The sequence below is a fragment of the Gossypium hirsutum genome, chromosome A11, assembly GCF_007990345.1.
Source record: "Gossypium hirsutum isolate 1008001.06 chromosome A11, Gossypium_hirsutum_v2.1, whole genome shotgun sequence".
NCBI lineage: Eukaryota > Viridiplantae > Streptophyta > Magnoliopsida > Malvales > Malvaceae > Gossypium > Gossypium hirsutum.
In genome coordinates this window covers 123,973,438-123,993,114 of record NC_053434.1, presented here as the reverse complement: position 1 = coordinate 123,993,114, position 19,677 = coordinate 123,973,438, and the positions used below count along the sequence as shown (strand labels likewise).

At 35.2% G+C, this 19,677-nt stretch overlaps 5 protein-coding genes across 5 annotated transcripts; 4 read left to right on the top strand and 1 right to left on the bottom strand.

The window, feature by feature from the left end:
• Positions 1–523: 523 nt before the first annotated feature.
• Positions 524–1,376, top strand: LOC107898838 (probable transcriptional regulator RABBIT EARS). The gene has a single exon (NM_001398521.1). The coding sequence runs from the start codon at positions 569–571 to the stop codon at positions 1,313–1,315; it is 747 nt and encodes a 248-aa protein (NP_001385450.1). The 5' UTR covers positions 524–568; the 3' UTR covers positions 1,316–1,376.
• A 5,450-nt stretch (positions 1,377–6,826) lies between these two features.
• LOC107944373 (L-type lectin-domain containing receptor kinase S.4-like) lies at positions 6,827–8,871 on the top strand. Its single transcript, XM_016878210.2, has one exon. It carries the CDS (start codon positions 6,830–6,832, stop codon positions 8,804–8,806), a length of 1,977 nt encoding a protein of 658 aa, XP_016733699.2. The 5' UTR covers positions 6,827–6,829; the 3' UTR covers positions 8,807–8,871.
• Positions 8,872–9,630: 759 nt separating this feature from the next.
• Positions 9,631–11,892, top strand: LOC107944371 (laccase-4). The gene is made up of 5 exons (XM_016878207.2): positions 9,631–9,823; positions 9,898–10,049; positions 10,142–10,386; positions 10,475–10,603; positions 10,679–11,892. Exons 1-5 carry the CDS (start codon positions 9,695–9,697, stop codon positions 11,773–11,775), a joined length of 1,752 nt encoding a protein of 583 aa, XP_016733696.1. The 5' UTR covers positions 9,631–9,694; the 3' UTR covers positions 11,776–11,892.
• Positions 11,893–12,237: 345 nt separating this feature from the next.
• On the top strand, positions 12,238–15,262 carry LOC107944370 (probable protein S-acyltransferase 16). The gene is made up of 7 exons (XM_016878206.2): positions 12,238–12,679; positions 13,844–13,936; positions 14,014–14,115; positions 14,229–14,306; positions 14,384–14,482; positions 14,589–14,684; positions 14,819–15,262. Exons 1-7 carry the CDS (start codon positions 12,407–12,409, stop codon positions 14,930–14,932), a joined length of 855 nt encoding a protein of 284 aa, XP_016733695.1. The 5' UTR covers positions 12,238–12,406; the 3' UTR covers positions 14,933–15,262.
• A 530-nt stretch (positions 15,263–15,792) lies between these two features.
• On the bottom strand, positions 15,793–18,567 carry LOC107944372 (laccase-17). Its single transcript, XM_016878209.2, has 6 exons — positions 18,416–18,567; positions 18,168–18,319; positions 17,838–18,082; positions 17,625–17,753; positions 16,566–17,531; positions 15,793–16,131 (listed from the first exon to the last, which is right to left on the bottom strand). Exons 1-6 carry the CDS (start codon positions 18,503–18,505, stop codon positions 16,001–16,003), a joined length of 1,713 nt encoding a protein of 570 aa, XP_016733698.1. The 5' UTR covers positions 18,506–18,567; the 3' UTR covers positions 15,793–16,000.
• Between the last annotated feature and the right edge of the window lie 1,110 nt (positions 18,568–19,677).

The window sequence follows — 19,677 nt, the reverse complement described above, 5'->3', positions numbered from 1 at the left end:
ATTTGAGAAGGACTACTAATTAAAACTTTCCAATTCTAACCTCATCTCCGACTCAGAGATCGGTTCAATTTTTGTTTCTGAATCAATATACTAATTAATTGTCTATCCAAGAGTTCGAATTTAAATAACTAGTTATATATAGCAATATGTATTAGAAATTCTTCCAAAATTTTCAAAGAAAAAAAATCCACAAATCTACCTATAAGGAAAAAACCCCAAATAATTAATAGGGAAGTAAAAGAAAATGATATTTTATATAGTGAACAAAATGACATCTAAGCACTAAAATGTGCCATCTCTTTTGCTTAAGTTTCTTAGCTAGGATTTTTCAGTCAGAGGCTCACAGTTTGTCTTCAAGCAGCTACATCCCAGAAGTAACTCAAACCATTAAGGACCCACACACTTGTTAATTTTTGCAAAACATTCCCTCTCCCCAAACAAACAAAGAGAGTAGCTACACACACAATTAATTTTCATATCTTCCCCCCTATATACCATTTAGATTCTAACATGTAGTTCTTTTAGCTTGCTTTGATTAAAATCCCTTTTCTTTTCACCCCCTATTGTAATGGAGCAAGGAAGGTATTGGATGTGGACAAAGAGGAGACATGGTTTGACTTCTCATCATCATCATCATCATCATCATCATCATCATGTTGAATCATCAACAAAGGAGGGTGCATATTATGATTCATGGGAAGAACAAGCTTTTGCAGAAGATGCTTCTGGTACTCTTGGTGGGTGTATATGGCCACCAAGGTCATATTCTTGTAGCTTCTGTGGGAGAGAGTTTAGATCAGCTCAAGCTCTGGGTGGTCATATGAATGTTCATAGGAGAGATAGAGCTAGGCTAAAACAATCCCCTCCATCTCCATCTCCTCCCCACCATGAGCACCATCAACATCAGAATAACATTCAGGATCCCTTTTTGCCTTTGGGTTTTCCGTGCCAACCTGATGAGGTTTGTAACTTTGTTTATAACCCTAACCCTAATTCCAATCATGGTACTACTAAACAGGATTGTCCAGGGCCTCCTCTTTTCTCTTCACCAAAACCATGGTCAAACTTGACAGCTGATAGATATGGAGGAGACAAGAATCCAAGAACCCTAGTTGCTCGAGAAACACGCAAAGAAGACATCACTGTCGGTTGTAAGAGAAAGAGAACCGATGATCATACACCCACCATGACCTTATTACCATTCGTCCTCGAGCCGATTTCAATTCAAAAGCACCATCATCATCACCCACCAGCTGATGAAGACAACAACATAGATCTTGAACTAAGGCTTGGCGATCCACCCAAGGTAAAATAGTTTCATCATAAGACCATATTATAACTGGTCCTTACTTTCTATAATCATATATTTGTCTGTAAGACAGTACTGTAACCTCATTTCCATTATGTTTGATGAAATTACTTTATGACCTCTCACATGGTGTAACAAAAAAATTACATACGATTGAAATTTTTTTACTATATATCATTCCCATGCATATGATTTGATTAGCTTGTTCTTCTTGAGTCTAAGACAGTACTGTAGATACTAACTGTATGATATTTGTACTATTTTAACTTTGAAATCAAAGGTCGATAGTAACTAAAAGTTGCAGGCCTTTATTTGTGTTGTACTGCTCTAGGGTTTTCATTTAGTATATAGCTGTCTTCATTGAAACAACACATGAATATATATTCATCTGCTGCATGCATGTGCCAAGGCATAGATTTATGAAATTAAAAAAAAAGTAACCAGCTGGAATATCATTGACGGTGGTGATGATGCAACCATAGATGAATGGAATGTTTTTTTTTTTTAATATATATTCAGTAACATAGATGAATGTGAGCTTAGAGAGTATGGGTTGCCTGTGAGCAAAATGCATGGAACATTGTGACCACTCATATAATTAAGCTCTTTTTCCCATTCAACACCTCCTTCATTCACATTCCATATCAACAATTTACTAGGACACATGTTACATTTTGGCCCCTCTACTAAAAATATAGGTAAATTAGTTCTTATAGGTTAGATTTATCAAAGAGTACATGAGTTACACGTGGCATGCTACGTGTAACTCTCTGATTATTTCGTCAACTGTACCAATTTTTAATGGTAGAAATAGATGTAATTTTAACAAAAATGACTAACCTACTCTTTGATCAAACTTACAAAGACTAATTTACCTTTTTTTTTTTGAAGTAAATGGAGCAAAATTCAATCTAACTCCTAGTATAATAACGTCATCAATACTATTACCCTATAAAAGCTAAATCAAGCTAATCCCACAAAACACAACACTGGTAATCAGGTCAGATACATAGCAACATGGGTTCCCTTTTGAACTTCTCTTCTTCATTATTTTTTCTTATAATCCTTCCAAAATTGCCACCAACTCTGGAGAATCATTACGTTTAAGTATTAGAAAAATGATACAACAACATGCTTTATTCATATTTTTTAATCATTCAAGAGAATATTATGCCACCATCCATCTTTTTGTTCCTTGTTCCATTGTCCAATCTCTTAATATAATAAAGTATAAAAACCTCACATTATTTTATATACGCCTTAATAATCTCATTACAGAAGCAAAGCCCTAAAAGCCTAGACCTTGAGACATAATTTGATGGAGCAAACAACAACATCAGCTTGACTTTTTCGAGATATATATAGCTTTACCACTATAAGCTAGTTAAAGGACTGAAAGTCGTTTTAATGAAATTTGATCAGGGACTATTTTGATACATGTGATAACGAAAGGAAGAGTACAAGTAGAGGAAAATGAAATGGTTTGCTTCGGCTTCAACGAAGGCTCTACAATGGTGTAAGAGAGTTAATAAAGATGATTGGTTGGCCTTTTTGTCTTCATCCCTTAATAATAAACAAAAACTACAGCCTACAGAGAGCAGGGATTCAGAAACTGTGTTCTTTTTTTTTTATTACATTATTGAGAAGATCAACATGCATGCATGCGTGGGTTTTGGTCTGTTTAAGAGCATTTTTGTAATACCAAATTATTGTTTAAAAAGAAATTTGAGAATTTCGAGGAACAAAATCCAGAGGAATAATTAATAACGATAATAATAGTAACTAGTTTGACAACTAAGAGAGTGTATATATATATATGTATATATTTGCATGGGAAGATGTTCCATTTCTTCACGAGCCAACTTTCGCATCAAAATTCAATTCCCTTCTCTCCTCAACTTGTACCATTCTTATATTAATTAGAGCTGTTAAATGTCAAAATCTCCAACTCTATTATATCACTATCTATGCTATAATAAAATAAGAAAATATTAGGGCAAACTATTGAAATAGTTATTTTTATTTGTCTTAAGTTGCATTTTAATCGCTTATGTTTGAAAGATTACGTTTTAGTCACTATGTATGTATATGATCACTAATTAAAAACATGTAAAGAGCAACACTCCGTCAATATCAAGTTTCAAACATAAAACAAAACCCTTAGTTACCACAATTTGAGCATATAATCTTGTTCTTCATTTGTCGATTAGATTTATTTGATTCATTGCCTAATTTGTTTATATTCTAATCGTTAATGTTAAGTAAGATTATTAATTGTAAATCAAATAATTTACTTAGAAAATAGGTAAATTAAGCACTATATATCATATCAAAAAGTAAATTTGTTTTCCTGTTAAAAACTCTATCCATTTTTAATGTTAAAATTCGATATATGTACGTCAGCATGAGGTATATGTGACACACCACATGCTATTGTTTGGTTATTCTATTAGTCGCACAGGGGCGAAGCCAGAATAATTTTTTAGGGGGGCCGGATGAAATTTTAATTTTTTATAGTTTATATCTTTATAATTTGTAAAGGATTAAATCAAATTTTTACATTTTTAAAGAGGGCCAAAGTGCAATTTTACTTTTACTAATTTAAAATTTTAAAGGCTTAAATAGCAATTTTACATTTTAGGGGGGGCCGGGCCTATGCCCCTAGCTTCGCCCTTATAGTCGCACCAGTTTTTAATAATATAAATAGATGAATTTTTTAACAGACTAATTTTCTCTTTAATCTAATCGTACAAGAATTTATCTATTTTTTTAATAAATAAAATAAAATATAATCCAGCTCCTTATATAGGAACTTTTATGATATTTTAACTACTATTTTTCTTAATTATTTGCTTATAATTGAATCATTTGTTGGGCCATAATACCCCCATCCTATAATTATTTTGGGGCCACATCAAGTCCAATAGTTCAACTAGTGGGGGGCAAAGTGAAGGAATAGGGGATGGTTTTGACCCCTAAAAATGGTAAATTTATTATATAATCCTTTCAAAATTTATAAAATTACAAATAATAATAATAGCATTATTTATATTTTATTTCATCTAAAACAATTTCCTGATTTCACCCCTTTAAATTAAAGTCAACGCAGGACCGATGAAGCACTTTTGTTGGACAACAATCCAAATGAACAATTGTAAAATAAATTACCTATTGGATGATATATTTTGTAAATTTTAATTTATTTATATTTTCCTGTTATGAATAATTTAAGAATTGTATAAAAATTATAAATGTATACATAATTTATGCATAAACAACTTGAATTTGAGGGATTAAAAAATAACTCTTTTAAATTTTATTTACACTATCAAAAAAATATAAACACATGCGACTAATGCACAGATAGTTCGGATTTGACCAACAAGTGTTGGTTATAATAATAATGCACAATGTATTCCTAAAGGGAAAATGGGGTACGAGACATGAAATTGATATTATTTTATATTTTGTATAATAGTTATATATAAATTTTTATTCTATATAACTTATATGTTAAAATTTAATAATTTTTTTTATAAATTTTTCGAATATATAATTTTTAATTTTGGATTTTTTAAAGGGTATCTTATTTTTAATTGTCATTTGTAAATGTGACACATTCTAGACTTGATCATGGGTCGGGTCGAATTAATGTAAAATTTTAAGCTTATTTTTTAAGTTTGGGTTCAGCCTGACGCGAAAAACTAAAATTTTGACCAAGTTTAGTTCAGATAAAAAATACTAAACCCGAGCCTGACCGGACTCCACATGTATTAAAATTCTTTTTATATAAAAATAAATTTAAAAAATATAATACATTAAATAGACTAAAAACATTAAGATAAATGTTTTCCAAGAAATTAAAAATAAATTAAGAAAAATTTTTATACTTAAATAACACTAAGATAGTAGCAACTCAGCAAGCAAATGACTCTAAAATAGTAACAAAATTAACAATAAAAAAGAGTTATACAATATCCAAACAATAACAACAAAATAGTAGCAATACAATAGCAAAATCGTAGCAAAACAACATCCATATAGTTTACAGATCCATGGCGTTCGAAATTGTTTCATGAAAAAAATACTTAATTATAAAAGAAAAAGAGAATGAGAGCTTTTGATTAATACAGATAATGCAAACTGAAAAAACTTGATGACTTACGTGAGAACTTTAAAATAGTTCGATGACCATTTTATAACTTTTTTAAAATTAAATGACCGAAATATAAATTTAATAATAATTTAATAAACCTATTATTCATCAAAGGGTTGATGGATTGGCATATGGTCGGTCAGCTTTCACCTTAAATGAATAATTCAATACCCTTTTCTTTTAGCACATGACTTTTGACGGAAACAACTTTTGTCCTAAGCTTTTTAGAAGGGCTTTGATGATCCACTGTAATGAAGAAAACGTTTTGCACGGGTGTTTTTCGATGCATTTAGTTTTTTTTTTCTATCTTACGTTATAGTTAATATAGTTATAGTATTTAATTTTATCGTTATCTTTATTTTTATATTAATCATAAATAAATATACCGTTAATCGAGAGCTCCTTGTAATATTATTACTAAACAAAGATTTAACACACTAACTGCAGATCCAAAGTGCCTTTTCATTATTATTACTAGACAAAGATTTAGCATTAAACTGTTTATCCAACTTTCTTCCCCACTAGAAAATGTTCTCTTTCTTATCCCATGCCCACAATTCTATTTATTCCATACATTCATTTTCCCTACAATTTTCTTATCAACTTTACTCCATTAATTAATTTTGTCTTTTTATAATTTTAAAATTATAAATTAATGTCAAAGTAATAAAATTTCAGTTTAACCCTTTTAAAATGAGTTAATATATTATATATTTGGTATCTAAGTTTATTTTTGATGTTTAATGTAATGCTTGAATTTAGCTTCAATCTTCATTACATGATGCCAAATATTTATTGCACTATTAAGCCCAAACTCCGATGTCAAATTAGATCCAAAATAACTCAGATACTAAAGTGAACATCGAAGTCACGATCAAATACCAAATGTTATATTAACCTTTTTAAGAATTTTAAAAAAATCAAGTATATATAATGATAAAATTAAACTCTGAGGAGTAGATTCAAAAGAACTTAAATATCAAACACGAGTTAAACAAATCAAAATTTAAAATAACTCAAATAAGTCATAATTAATCATACGAATTCAAAAACTTTAAACATTTACCTAACCCCACATTCTATTTTGTCGCGGGCTAAGTAGAAGGAATAATGATTTATTTAATTCTCTAATTCACAAAAAAAAAATAATCCTTCGTTTAAAATTTCATCTCTTTCGATTATTAAAATTGAGCTGCTTGAAGAAAAAAATTAATATTTATTAAATTTGTTAACCTGACCTTTGATATTACCTTAATAATTAATCAATTTTTTTTAAATATAAAATATCATAAAATATACGAATTATTAAAATATAAAAATCCTTTTCCTGTTTCAGTTTCATCACCTGTTGAAATAATAAGCAAATGCTTACAATTTTTGCTCATTCTCTTTCACCAAACACGACCTGGAAAATGCTTAGAATTTCCCTTCCACTTCTCTTATTCCTCATTGTCTCACCTTCTTCTTCTTCACAACCCACCGAGTTCTTCTTCTCTGGATTCAAACACTTAATCGATCCCAACAGCTTAACGTTAGCAGATGTGGCTGAGATTGAAAAAAATGGCGTTTTACGTTTAACCAATCACACCCATTTTTTACAGGGTCACACTTTTTATAGCTCACCGTTTAAGTTCAAGAACTCAACTGATGGCCGAGCTTTTTCGTTTTCCACCACCTTTGTTTTCGGCATAGCCCCTGACCTTATAAGTGGTGATGGCTTTGCTTTTATCATCACCCCTTCTAAAAATCTAAAAGCATCTTCTGGTCAGTACCTAGGGATGCTCAACGCAGCCGACCTGGGTAACTTGTCGAACCATCTTGTTGGAATTGAGTTCGACACGGTTCAGAATTTGGAGTTTAAGGACATCGACGACAACCATGTCGGCATCGACATTAACAGCTTGGTCTCCAATGCATCGGTTGCTGCCGGTTACTATCGCCAGGGTAGTTCCACAAAGCAAAACCTTAGTCTCAAGAGTGGGAAACCAATCCAAGCTTGGATTGATTATGATTCAATCGACAACGTTATCAATGTAACGATTGCACCCAGTTCTAAAAGACCAACAACCCCAATCTTGTCGTTTCATGTCGATCTTTCCATGTTTCTTAATGAGTTCATGTACGTTGGTTTCTCAGCTTCAACAGGTCAACTTGCTAGCTCGCATTATGTTTTAGGTTGGAGCTTTAAAATCAATGGACAAGCTCAAACTCTTGATCTATCTTCTTTACCGTCTTTCTCCAGACCACCAAAAAAACATACAGCTTTAACAGTTGGTATGTCGGTTTCATCTGCCAATCTTGTCTTAATTGTTCTTTCTGTTGTAATTTATTTCATGATCAAAATGAAGAACGTTGATATGGTTGAAGATTGGGAACTGGAGATTGGGCCACAAAGATATACTTACCATGAACTCAAACAAGCAACCGATGGTTTCAGCAACAAAACATTGCTCGGACAAGGTGGTTTCGGTCGTGTTTACAAAGGAACACTTAAAAACTCAAAACCTTATGTTGCTGTCAAGCGAGCTTCCCATGAATCAAAGCAGGGTTTACGTGAATTCATGTCGGAAATTTCGAGTTTGGGTCAGCTTCGGCATCGGAACTTGGTTCAGTTATTGGGATGGTGTAGGAGAAGAGGCGATCTTCTTCTTGTTTACGATTTCATGGCTAATGGAAGCTTAGATAAGTTGTTGTTTGATAACCCTAAAACAACCCTCAATTGGGACCACAGATTCAGGATCGTAAAAGGTGTTGCTTCTGGGCTTCTCTATTTAGATGAAGGATATGAACAAATTGTGATTCATAGAGATATTAAAGCTAGTAATGTGTTATTAGATGATGAATTGAATGGAAGGTTAGGAGATTTTGGCCTCGCGAAATTGTACGAACATGATTCGAACCCAGGGACAACTAGGGTAGTCGGCACGTTGGGGTATCTAGCACCGGAACTTTTCAAAACCGGGAAGGCCACGACAAGCTCCGACGTGTATGCATTCGGGGCACTCTTGCTCGAGGTCGCTTGTGGGCGCAGGCCTGTTGAACACAAGGCATTGCCTGAGGAAATGGTGTTGGTTGATTGGGTATGGGAGAAGTATAGGCAAGGGAGGATGGTTGATGTGGTGGACACTAAGCTACAAGGCCAAAACAATGAAAGTGAAATAATGATGGTGCTTAAATTAGGCCTCATTTGTTCCAACGATGTGCCTGCATTACGGCCCAGCATGAGGCAAATAGTGCTGTATCTCGATGGAGAGGCTGAATTACCGGAAAATTTGGGGCCACCGGCTGCATTTGACGGCGATGTCGAGGAGGCCCTTATGTTGCACGATTCTTTGGTGTAACATAATGTAACAAGTTTGATGTAATTTTTAAATAATGTGGTCGTAATTAAGCAAGAAACTTTTGGATAGAATTGGGCCAATAACATACTTCTTCTATTGGGTTATTGATTCGTAACCCTTTAAACAACGTAGCTTTATACATTTAATACTTAAATCTAATTCCATGGGGGACTCACTAGTTTGACTTTCTAAAAATAGATATTGCAGTAAGGCAAGATGAGATAAAAGAAGCTGTTAGGAACAACCGACAGCTAACAAAGATATGTCCATAACAGAAATCTGTTTTGTCTTCATTATCAAGTTTCAACGTTAGGAAGTTGAAGGCTACCCTGCACCACATTAACCCCTTCTTTACTCTAATTAATATCCTTTTTCTCCTGAATGAATCTTGTATTTTATGCGTATTCAGACATAATATGAGGACATGATCTTTCTGATATTCATTAAATACATAAAACTTTTACGATATTTATCTCAAAATTTGGCCGAATACAACTAACACATATTTTATCATTGTGTTCAAAACCAACAAAATAAAATAAAATAAAATATGAAAATAATTGGTTGATTTTCAGTTCTGAATTAAAATTTTAGAATCATGCATGGATTTTTCGATGTTTTTTAAACCAAATGGACTGAATGTAACATAAAAAGCTAATGAATCTTCAAACATTTTCCCTGCCTTAAACATCACTCCACAGGGATTAACCAGCAACCAGTTGGGTCAAAACACCAAGTTGCTGCTAAAAAACAACCACCGAATTAACAAACCAATCATTCCTTGTCCTGTAATATAAATTCATTCACTTGTTACTTTTCTCAGCATCCAAATCAGTATTTTGATCCCACTTTTGACTATCAGCTGAAAAAGATTAAAAAAACATAGATATGGTTTCTGTTCTTACATCATCAGCCCTTTCCAAGGCTTTATTCTTCCTTTCTTTATGTTCTGTCTGGTTATTACCTGATTTAGCACTTGCAAAACATGCGGGCATTACCAGGCATTACAAGTTCAATGTATGTTTTGCTTCCTATCCTATCATTTTGGCTAACACTTACGTTCTTTCTAATTCCTTTTAATCTTTCCACAGATTAAAATGCAAAACGTGACAAGGTTGTGTCAAACAAAGAGCATTGTGACGGTCAATGGTCAGTTCCCGGGTCCTCGAATAATCGCGAGGGCAGGCGACCGGCTTCTCATCAAAGTGGTTAACCATGTTCAATACAATGTCACTATTCATTGGTATGAAACTTCAATTTCCTATTACTTAAAGGGTTACCATTTTATTACAAATTATGCAAATGCTGGCATTTTATTACAACTTGTAAAACCAGGCATGGAATCCGGCAATTACGGAGCGGATGGGCCGATGGACCTGCTTATGTCACACAGTGTCCGATTCAGACAGGGCAATCCTATGTATACAACTTCACCATTACAGGCCAAAGAGGGACCTTGTTTTGGCATGCACATATCTCTTGGCTGAGAGCTACTTTGTATGGACCTATTGTTATCCTCCCTAAACGACATGCATCTTATCCGTTTCCTCAACCTTTCAAAGAAGTTCCGATCGTATTCGGTAATTACAACATGACAACTTTTCTTATCTCGGGTCACCGTAAGAACAATATGTTTGAATCTTGGGTTAATATGTTCGAGTTTTGCAGGGGAATGGTGGAAAGCCGACACTGAAACGATTATAAACCAGGCCATGGCAACCGGAGGGGCACCGAATATCTCGGATGCATTCACCATTAATGGTCTCCCAGGCCCTTCTTACAATTGCTCAGCTAAAGGTACCACATCATATTATTACATTCACTGTCAAATTCAAGACATCGACTTACAGCAAGTACACTAAATGTATGCAGAAACGTTCAAGCTTAAAGTGAAGCCTGGTAAAACCTATCTTCTTCGTTTAGTCAATGCTGCACTCAACGACGAGCTCTTTTTCCGTGTTGCAAACCACACCCTAACCGTCGTAGAAGCCGACGCGGTCTACGTCAAACCATTCAAGACAGACATTGTAGTCATTACACCAGGCCAAACCACTAATGTCCTTCTCAAGGCCAAATCCAAGACCCCGAACGCCAAATTCGCTATGTCAGCTAGGCCTTATGCCACCGGACCGGCCACTTTCGACAATACCACGACAATCGGTATCTTAGAATACAAGAAATCCGCTTCGGCCTCGAGCTCTAACAACATGAACATCCCATTACTAAAAGCAAAACTTCCACAGTTTAATGATTCCACTTATGCTATGAAATTCAACCAGAAAATCCGTAGCCTCGCCACGAGAAAATTCCCGGTAAAAGTCCCTAAAAAAGTCGATAGACGGTTTTTCTTCACGGTCGGGTTAGGGATACTCCCATGTTCAAAAAACCAAACATGTCAAGCTCCTAACAACATAAGACCAGCAGCTGGAATTAACAATGTCTCATTTGTACAACCAAATACGGCTCTTCTCCAAGCTCATTTCTTTAACCGATCAAAAGGCGTTTACACCACCAATTTCCCGACCAACCCACCATTCAAGTTCAACTACACCGGCACACCACCAAAAAACATCATGTTAGACAGTGGAACCAAACTGGTGTCCTTAAATTACAACACCAACGTAGAACTGGTAATGCAGGACACAAGCATTCTTGGTGCTGAAAGCCACCCTTTACATCTCCATGGCTTTAACTTCTTTGTATTAGCTCAAGGCATTGGCAACTTTGACCCTAAAAAAGATCCAGCCAAGTTCAATCTTATCGACCCTGCCGAGAGGAACACGGTAGGGGTACCGTCCGGCGGGTGGGTCGCTATTCGGTTCCTAGCAGACAATCCAGGGGTTTGGTTCATGCATTGCCATTTGGAAGTACATACAAGCTGGGGATTGAAGATGGCATGGGTGGTTAATGATGGAAAAGGCCCTAAACAGAAACTAATGCCTCCACCTGCTGATCTTCCTAAATGCTGAACCATTCTTTTTCTTTAGCTTGAAATTGTTTTAAATCTCTACTTTTGACTACAGAATGTAAGAGACAAAAATTCATCCTTTACAAATATAATTTCATTTTTTCTTAAACTTTTTGCCTCATTTACACTCTCAAATCTAATACAAATCTATCTTAATTGGCAACAAAGTAGATATAAATCATCAAACAAGCTGCCACACCAATGTCATTAAAGTTTTAAGAGTTAAATTAATTTTTCCAAGGGGCCAAAGTGATCCGAAAAAGAAAAAGAATTAGAACTAAATTGATAAAATTAGTTAACTTTAAGGACTAATTCATCATTATGCCTAGTAATTAATTTATGGTGAATATATTGACAAAATTAATCTTTTGGGGTTAATCTAAGAAAAAAGAAAACGTTAAGGGGCACACAAGTAAAACGAGAGAAAAATACTTTAACGGCACCGCACCATCACCTATGAACAGTTGTCTCCCAATGCCAACTTCCCCAATAAAAAGCTCCATTCTTTTCTTTTTTATTCCTTTGATAAAGATCATTTCACCAGCACCGGAGACGCCGTCGTTCTAAACGCCGGCGCCTCCACCACCCGTGCCGACCGAAAGCATTACAAGAAAACGCACAGCTTTTAAACCATGACGCTAGGCTTCAGCTTTTCTTTGCCTGTAATGGTTGTCGTTTCGGCCATCGCGTTCGTCTATTTCTGTACGGTCTTTGTTTTCATTGATCGCTGGTTTGGTCTAATGACCTCTCCCGGTATCATGAACGCCGTCGCTTTCACCGGTGTCGCCGTCATGTGCGTGTTAAATTACGTCTTTGCTATCTTCATGGATCCAGGTCGGGTCCCATCTAATTTCTTGCCCGACATTGAAGATTCCAAGGTTCCTATCCATGAGATCAAACGCAAGGTACGCTCAGAAAACATGAACCAACTCGATGTTTCGCTAATATTGTCTATGTTTTCTTGTCCTGAAATACGAGAATGTCTGATTGGTTTTCTTTTTGTAAAGTTTGATCCTTTAAGTAAAAAAAAAAATTAATTCTTGCAATTTGGATTTGTTAGAAACCAAAAGACAATCTTGGGATTGTTAGAATTGTTTTGATTATTGCATGCAATGATTCAAATGAGCTGATTTTGAGGTTGCAACATATTAGCAAATTTTGAAATTGAGGATAAATAGGGTAGATTCAATTACCTAAAAGGGGAATTTTTTTTAATTAGGTTTTATTTATAATGTGTCAAAGATGCCAAAAAAATAAGATGAGCAAATTTCATTATTATAAACATTCTAATAAACAGATAAATTACTGCTCTGTATTCAAAGGTTTGTTTGATATATACTGCATTGTAGAAAGCTATATTACTCGGACTCGTATAGGAGTGTCGGATTCAGATATATCCGATGCAGGAAAGCTGAGTTCTTTCAAGTTTTTCGATTTATTTTGGGGTCCTTTGAAGATCATATCTCTATATTCATATATGAATGTGTTAGGAAATGGGTACTTAAAAGAAAATTGAAGAGCCGGAGTGATATAGATAGAAAGCCCTTGCAGTATCAAACACTGTTATGTGTTATTTGATTGCTAACTGTAATAGATACCGTTATTTCAATGCTGCATCGTTTGTGTCAGGATGATGCACTAGCTGTCCTTGAGGTCCCTCTAACGACCGGTGCTTTTATTGTCGTGTTGCATCACCGTTATAGTTTCCTTGTTCTTTCGGACAAATAACTTAAAAGGCATAAGTTGATGTGATCGTGGGTCACATTTGATCTTAATATTAACATTTGGAAGAAGTTGGTTTGCCCTTTTTGCTTGAATCCTGTCTTCTATTTGAAGGCCGGTTTTGATTTTGTCAAAATAATCTCAATGGTACAAAAAATTCCACATGTAAGCGGAGTTAAAATCTTCATAATTTGGGTCAACTCCTCTAGACGGTATGCTTAGCCCAGGGTAGTCAATGGAACTTTATGGTATTCAGGAGGTTAATAGACATTCTTACCTTTTTTGTCGCATTACTTCTAGTTCTGTCATCTTTTTTCAGATTCCAACTCTTTTGGAATGTTTTTTAGGGAGGGGACTTGAGATATTGCCAAAAGTGTTCTCATTTTAAACCTCCTCGTGCACATCATTGTCGTGTTTGCAAGATATGCGTTTTGAGAATGGTACGTGCAATCTATGTCATCATTCATGCATGTCTTAATTGTCATCGATACTAAACGTGCTCTTCTTGATTCACAAGGATCACCATTGCACTTGGATAAATAATTGTGTCGGCCATGCCAACTACAAGGTCTTCTTCGTCTTTGTCGTATATGCAGTAATTGCTTGCATCTATTCTCTGGTATGTTATATCATAGTAACATATTGATATGTTTAGTCTCCTTGCACATAAGCACCCCAGCCGGATTCCGGTAAAGTCTTTCGGTTCTCATATATTTTTCTACTAAATGTCAGGTTTTACTCGTGGGCAGTCTAACTAATGATTCCCAAAACGACAAGCAGCAAAGTGCAGACTCTTTCAGAATCTTATACGTAATTTCAATGATACCACCTTTCTAAAGCTAGAACTTGTCATACTTACGGTCTGCTAATGGCTTAGTATTTTTCAGGTTATTTCCGGATTGTTGCTTGTCCCCTTGAGTATGGCCTTAAGTGGTCTCTTAGGTTGGCATATCTACCTCATTTTGCAAAATAAGACGACAATTGAGGTAATGAGGATTATTATTTCTTGTATTTTCGTTTGTTTCTAATCATATTTCCCACTTGGAATGATTGTTTTACTTCCTTCGGTTTTCGTTTTTAAAAAACCGGCAGTATCATGAAGGGGTGAGAGCCACATGGCTTCAAGAGAGAGCAGGGAACGTCTATAAGCATCCATATGATCTCGGTGCCTACGATAATCTAACAACGGTAATAACTAGTAACGAACCTGCTCTCTAACCTTTCTCTGTAGAGGCATGTAAATGCTGCAATGGTGGCTTTTACAAAACTATAGTATTAGGCCATTTTCATCTTTTTCATATGTTCCCATCTTATTGTTTCAGGTATTGGGTTCAAATATCATTTGCTGGATATGCCCTACATCAAGGCACATAGGTAATGGTCTCCGTTTCCGAACAGCCTATGATGGCTTACCAGTTGCATCAACATCAAAATGAAGTTTGCGTTTTACTTGTGGTAACATGAGGGATTCAAATATCCCCAGTTTTCAAGTTGTAGCCTATAATGCCGTCACCTCCTGGTAGTCCAGGAAAAAGAAGCCCCTGGTGGCGCCAGCAAGTGATAATGGAGGAGGATCTGAAAAAGGACCAAAGCAAGGCAGTCTCAAAAAGGAATTCAGAAATAGGATTAATTGGGTTTTTTACTAATAGGTCATAACAATGTAGAAGTGATCATGCAAATCAACAGATACAAAGTGTATCAAATCATGTAAACACATGTGCACAACCCTTCTAACTAAATACAAAGTTTTTTCATTTACAAATTTACCATATCGTCGTACTTGGTCTCCGTACTTTCTACAATCCAATATGATTACATCAAAGACCTAAATGTGTAGGTTTAAGGAGGGCCTAAATGATAACATAAAGATTTAAGGAGGGGTTAAATATGAATTTATTGAAATGTGAAGTGACATGAGCGTGAATTTAAGAAAAATACAGGTTTTCTCCCAAATTTACCTTTGTTTATTACGTAAACATAAGCGCCCGCCTTATGCATGGTGCTACCTCCCAGAAAACAAACTCACGTCGCTCATCTTAGGTTTATCATATCACGCGCTATGTTAAAATGCAAAACAAACGCTTCAAACATTAACAAAGCTTTAACCATTTTAATTGGCTCGTGTAATTCACGCTCACCGACTAAGTACATTAGAATTTTTTTCAACTGTATGCCAAGCTCCGAACGATCTTTGTGTTTTTTTTTTTCCCCACCTTACATTTGCAGCAAACAATGAATGATAGTACGAAGGAAACTAATTAAGGAACTTAAAAACAATATTAAAAGCAAAAAAGAAAAGAAAAAGAACATAATAAATTAAATGAGATAAATCCATCAGATGCTGACACCTCAACTTGCTTTGTATACATTCCCTCAACTGATCAATCAAACCATTCATCCATCCATTATTCAATGATATGTACAAACATCAAACGAATCACTCCAATACAAGACAAAAAAAGAAGAAGAGAGGGACAATTTTTATATCTTTTAAAGCATCAAAATCAACACTGTGGAAGATCAGACGGTGGTGGTTGCAACTTTTGGTTTGGTCCTGGACCATCCAACACTATCCATGCCATTCTCAATCCCCAACTTGTATGAACATCTAAGTGACAATGCATGAACCATGCACCTATGTACACAACAAAACACAAATACAGATTATTTGATATTTGTTGCACTCATATATAATATTACCTTGGTAAAACTATCACGACACTTATATTACAGATTATATTTTACCCTTTTACTTAAAATATGAGTAAATTAGTTCATGTACGTTAAATCAAAAGATAAATTGGTCATTTTTGTCAAAAATTTAATCCATCATGTACTGTTAAAAACTGGTGTGATTGACGAAATAACTAGAAAATGACACATGATACCTTACGCTAACTTACAAGGACTAGTTTTTAACAGTAGGACGGGATGAAACTTTTAACAAAAGGACTGATTTATGCTTTAATCTAACGTAAAGGGACTAATTTGCTATTTTTTTAATATAGAGTGCAAATACAGTTCACTCCTAGTAGAGAACCTCCATGGCTTGAAAAAGATGATTTTTACCTGGATTGTCTGCAAAGAACCGAATAGCGATCCAACCGCCAGCCGGTACACCAGCCGTGTTCCTCTCCATTGGATCGACGAGGTTGAATTTCAAAGGGTCTTTATTCGGATCATAGTTGCCGAAACCTTGTCCGACGATGAAGAAATTGTATCCATGAAGATGGAGTGGGTGACTCTCTGCACCAAGTATGCTTGTGTCTTGCATCACTAGCTCAACACTTGTGTTAAACGGAAGCACCACTGACCGTGTTCCGTTCATAACGTTCGTGTTGTTCGGTGGGGTGCCGGTGTAATTAAATGGAATTAATGGCTGTGTAGGAAAATCTGTAGTGTATACTCCATTTTGTCCGAAGTAATGTGCTTGAAGTATAGCTATAGTTGGGAGTTGAAATGAAACATTGTTTACCGAAGCAGCGAATTTGCTTGAATTGATAGGTCCTTGACAGGTTGTGTTTTTCGGACAAGGGTTCGTCCCGAGTCCGACCGTAAAGAAAAATTTCTTGTCGACGGTTTTCGGTACGTTAGCAGGGTATTTAGCATTGCCTAAGCTACGAAATTTCCCTGTAAAGTTTGCTACAAATCCCGTAGCATTAATAGGAGGGAGTACTGGTTGAATTATGGTGAGATTTTTAGATGATTTGTGATTATGATGGGATGGATGTTCATATTCGAGAATCCCGACAGTAGTCGAGTTATCGAAGGTGCCTTGTCCGGTAAAGTAAGGCCTAGCAGCCATTAAGAAGTTGGCATTAGGGAATTCAGGTTTGGTTTTGAGCAGAACATTTGTGGTTTGGCCAGGTGTGATGACTAACTTGTCGGTCACGAAAGGTTTGGTATATACCGCATCACCTTCGACCACCGTTACCGTGTGATTGGCAATGCTGAAGAAAAGCTCATCATTAAGTGCAGCATTGATTAATCGGAGAAGATACGTCTTTCCCGGTTTCACCTTCAACTTATAAGTGTCTACAAGCATTCGTACAGCCGGAAATTATGACGTTAAACTCCAACTATCACATTGCATGAATGGTTTAATTTTAGCACTAAATGATACATTACCTTTAGAAGAACAATTGTAGAGTGGACCTGGGTAGCCATTGATAGTAAATGCATCCGAAACATTTGGTCCAGCACCTGTCTGTAGTGCTTGGCTGATTATAGCTTCAGGGTCCGAATTGAACCACTCTCCTGAAACCCGAAACCCGAAACCGGATAAGCCGATGCTTATGCCTTACATTAATGTTATTATTACATATGCCAAGTTTATCTTACCAAACATAATGGTGACTTCCTTGTCGGGTTTCGCAAACGGATACGATTCATTACGCTTCGGGAGTATAATTATCGGCCCACAAATCGATACTCTCAACCAAGATATATGAGCATGCCACCACAGAGTTCCTCTTTGTCCTGTAATTGTGAAGTTATAAATGTACGACTGGTTTGTCTGTATAGGACATTGTGTTATGTAAGACGGTCCGTCCGACCATCCTGTCGTTAACTGTCGAACACCGTGCCTGTTTCAGACAAAACCAAACAAATCATTAGAAAAAGCAAAAACAAGTTCAACATCGCATTACCATTCGAACCAAAGATTCATACCAGTGAATGGTGACATTATTTGCAATATGATTAACCACCTTAACAATCACTCTATCACCTTCCCTGGCCACTAATCGAGGCCCCGGAAACTTCCGGTTCACGGTCAGAACCGTCCTCGTGTGGCATAGTCTCGTAACATTGTGGTACTCAACCTTAAATCATTTAAACAACACCACCACATTAAAACATTATGAAAAACATAAATTGAAAAACACAAAAGCAAAGCAAACAATTCCATTAATATATACATTGAACTTGTAGTGTCTTGTTTCACCAGCTGCATTGTTCATAAACAGCAATAAAACCCAAAAACAAAACAGCATATGTGAAGCTGCCATTTTTCTAATTTGTTTCAATCGTAAACTTAGAATAAGAAAAAAGCTAAGAACAAGGAGGGTAATATATAAGAGTAAAATGTGTGTGTGTATATATATATATGGTTGAAATGTTGATTAGGTGCTAAGGTTTTTTTATTATTATTTTCACTGTTAAGATGGTCTTGGTCGAGCTGAACTTTAGAGTGTTGGTAAAGTAAAGAGTTTTATAATTATTTTTATTTTGTTTCTTTTGGGTTTGTTTGTCTAAACTTCGAAGTAAATCTTGATTACCAGGATGACCTTTTTCTTGATTGGTCCTTTTTACAAAGACATAAAACAGGTAGATTATGCACATCACATCATCACTTAAGAATCTACTTAGTGGTCCTTATTATGTAATTAAAAAGAAGTGTCAATTTATTTGGACTGCTTGTGTGTACAAACAAATCCCATAGCTGGTATATATGTACAGAAATTAACTTAGTTGACAAGAAAGGAAAAAAAAAGTCAAATACTTAAATTACATCAGGTAATATGATGAGTTCATCACTAAAATTTTTAGGTTTTCTTTTGTCCAGAGTGTAACGTGTTTCATTATTGCAGTCGGCATTTGTTTTTTCATTATGGTTTGTTACAAGTCATAGATGCCTCTCTGCTAGGAGTTAGATTGTATTTTATTCTTATTTACTCAAAAAATGGGCAATTTAATTTTTGCGTGTTAGTTCAGAGAGGAAATCGATCCTTTCTATTAAAAATTTTATTTATCTGTACTATTAAAAATCAGCGTAATTGACAAAATAACTCAACAGTGACATGTGGGATGTCGCATATACCTCGTCCTAACATACAAAGATCAGTTTTTAACGGTAGAAATGAATGAAATTTTTAACAAAATGATCAATTTGCTCTTTCTTCTGACATACATGGACTGTTATGCCTTTTTTTTTAGTATAAAGAGTGAAATGCAATCCAATTAGATTTTTTGTTATGCCACGATATAAAAGAAATCATCTTTTACATACTAGAACTACTTTGAAATAATCGTACCTAATCGAATCTCTTCATCAAATATAATCTTGAAAATTGTTGTCCAATATCCTTAAAAAAGAAAGGGTAAACTACCAAAATAATCAATTTTGTTTGCCTCAGGTTACATTTTAGTCACTTATGTTTGAAATGTTAGGTTTTAGTCA